Source organism: Penaeus chinensis, chromosome 35, assembly GCF_019202785.1.
Source record: "Penaeus chinensis breed Huanghai No. 1 chromosome 35, ASM1920278v2, whole genome shotgun sequence".
Classification (NCBI taxonomy): domain Eukaryota; kingdom Metazoa; phylum Arthropoda; class Malacostraca; order Decapoda; family Penaeidae; genus Penaeus; species Penaeus chinensis.
The window spans coordinates 32,526,526-32,529,025 of record NC_061853.1 but is presented as its reverse complement, the minus strand read 5'-3'; the positions used below and the strand labels follow the sequence as shown (position 1 = coordinate 32,529,025).

The 2,500-nt window shown below is 41.4% G+C and overlaps 1 protein-coding gene across 5 annotated transcripts in view; it reads left to right on the top strand.

Moving 5' to 3' along the window:
- Positions 1-2,500, top strand: part of LOC125044365 (alpha-soluble NSF attachment protein-like) — a 22,278-nt gene that overhangs the window by 10,092 nt on the left and 9,686 nt on the right. For 4 of the 5 annotated variants that reach the window (XM_047640995.1, XM_047640996.1, XM_047640998.1 and 1 more), the window contains 2 exons: positions 939-1,135; positions 1,450-1,556. In XM_047640995.1, the coding sequence (XP_047496951.1) occupies positions 939-1,135; positions 1,450-1,556 (304 nt within the window). Of the gene's footprint in view, positions 1-690; positions 763-938; positions 1,136-1,449; positions 1,557-2,500 lie in introns of those variants that run through there. The other variant, XM_047640999.1, reaches the window with a different exon arrangement.

Genomic DNA, 2,500 nt, shown 5'->3' with positions numbered 1-2,500 from the left:
CTCCTCCTCCTCCTCCTCCTCCTCCGCCTCTGCCTCCTCTTCCTCCTTCTTCTCCTCCTCCTCCTCCTCCTCCTCCTCCTCCTCCTCCTCCTCCTCCTCCTCCTCCTCCTCCTCCTCCTCCTCCTCCTCCTCCTTCTTCTCCTTCTCCTCCTCCTCCCCCTCCCCCTCCTCCTTCTTCTCCTCCTCCTCCTCCTCCTCCTCCTCCTCCTCCTCCTCCTCCTCCTCCTCCCTCCCTCCCTCCCTCCCTCCCTCCCTCCCTCCCTCCCTCCCTCCCTCCCTCCTCCTCCCTCCTCCTCCCTCCTCTTACTCCTCTTACTCCCCTTACTCCTCTTACTACTCCTCCTTCTCTTCCTCCTCTTACTACTCCTCCTTCTCTTCCTCCTCCTCCTCCTCCTCCTCCTCCTCCTCCACCTCCTCCTCCTCCTCCTCCACCTTGTCCTCCTCCTCCTCCTCTACTTCCCCCCCTCCTCTACCTCCCCCCTCCACCACCTCCCTTCTCCTCCTCCTCCTCCTCCTCCTCCTCCTCCTCCTCCTCCTCCTCCTCCTCCTCCTCCTCCTCCTCCTCCTCCTACTACTACGTTACTATCATTATTATTATCTGTCAGAATTTTCAGTCTCTCGGAAACATCTGTAGCATGAAATACCGTTTATTGCTGCAATAACTGAGTTTTTATTCCTCTTTTTTTTCAGGTGTGTTTGCATTTCTACTAACATTGTTTTCTTCTAACCAGTAGTAGTAGAAAAAATAAATTTGTGGGTCATGTAAGGGAAGATGTGTTTTAAAAAATGGTTTGTTTAAGGAAATGAAACAAAAAGTTATTATCATGCCTTTATATGTTTAAATCAATTATACATTTGATTCCACAATGAATATGTTTTATATGAATCTCCTCACATTATAAAAATATTATTTGTTCTTATTTCCTTTACTTGGGCAGAGGCTCTTCAAAGGTAGATGAGGCCATGGATCTTTACCAGCAAGCAGCTAACAAATTCAAGATGGCCAAGAAATGGGGATCGGCTGGCCACGCTTTCACAGAGCTCGCTTCCCTCCATGCGAAAGCTGGATCGCGCCTCGATGCAGCTACCAATTACGTGGAGGCTGGGAACTGCTACAAGAAGACGGACCCCAACGGTAGGTGCCGGAGTGATTGGCGATGGTGGGAGGGATTCGGGTAAGGTTTGGGATTGCGGGCGGATTTTGTGTTTTTTATCCGTCGAGTCTTTTGAGAGATTTTTTCCCCTTTAGATTTTTTTTTAATTTTAATTTTATTTATTTATTTATTTATTTATTTATTTATTTATTTTTTATTTTTTTATTTTTTTTATACTTTATGGAGGATACCTAAATTTGACCTGAGAGTTTGTTATCAAATAGGTTTTACAAGTTTGTGAATATTTTGTGTATATATATATATATGTTTACTTATTTTTTCCTTATCTCTACAGAGTCTGTCAACAGCCTGCTAAAAGCAATCGAAATCTACACTGACATGGGCAAATTCACTATGGCTGCTAAACACCACCAGTCTATTGCCGAGATCTTTGAGACAGAGGTAATTGTTGTTGTTGGTATACAATATGTATGTTTTTTTCTCTGTAGAAACTTCCTAGCATTTTTTTTTTTTTTTTTGGTCCTCTTTTGTGTGAGCAGTGCAATTATTGTTTATTTTATTTGTTGGGTGTAAGATATGAATATGTGTATGTGTGTGTATATGCAAATATTTCTGTGTGGCTATCTATCTGTTTTTACTTGCTTAAGACACTAGGAGTTGCTATACACAGTATATCTCTCATTACAGAACTTGTGTTTTAGAAATTTATATGACATCCCTGCAAACAAAATGGCATGTCAAGGTTATTCTTTACCTGCTTGCTACAAAGTGTTAGAAAAATATTAAACTTTGTTTGGCACTGGCATTTAAAAAAAAAAAAATGTGTGTGGGGGGGGGGGGGGGGGATCCATTAGGATTGTTTGTCATATGTTTATTTTTGGTTTGTGCAAATTAGAATAAAGTAGATATTTTCCAATTAAAGATGACAACATTACTGTGATATTATTGACATTGTTTAGATCTAGCTGTGTTTTTGTTTCTTGTAACAAAGATGCCAATGTAAATGCCCTAAATTGGGTATGTTAAACAATAATACCATAGAAAATTAGCTGGGCATCAATTGAATGAAAATCCCCTGATGCCAGTATATGCTAATGGGAAGATTACACAGTGTAGGATTATGTATTGTCTTTAGTAATGTGAAGATTACACAGTTTAGGGATATGTATGGTGAGAGAGAGAATAAAGGGGAGGTAGTTATAGGAGCAGCAGTGTTGAATGTTTTAAAGGGGGAACAGGTCAGAGGCAATGGCTCAGCTGACTTGCTTCACGTGGGAGGGGGAGATATGGACTGACTGAAATAAGACTGATTTGGTTATGTCTATTTTTTCTCTCTTTTGTTCTCTCTTTCCTTTCTCTTTCTCTGTTTCCTCTCTCTCTGTCTC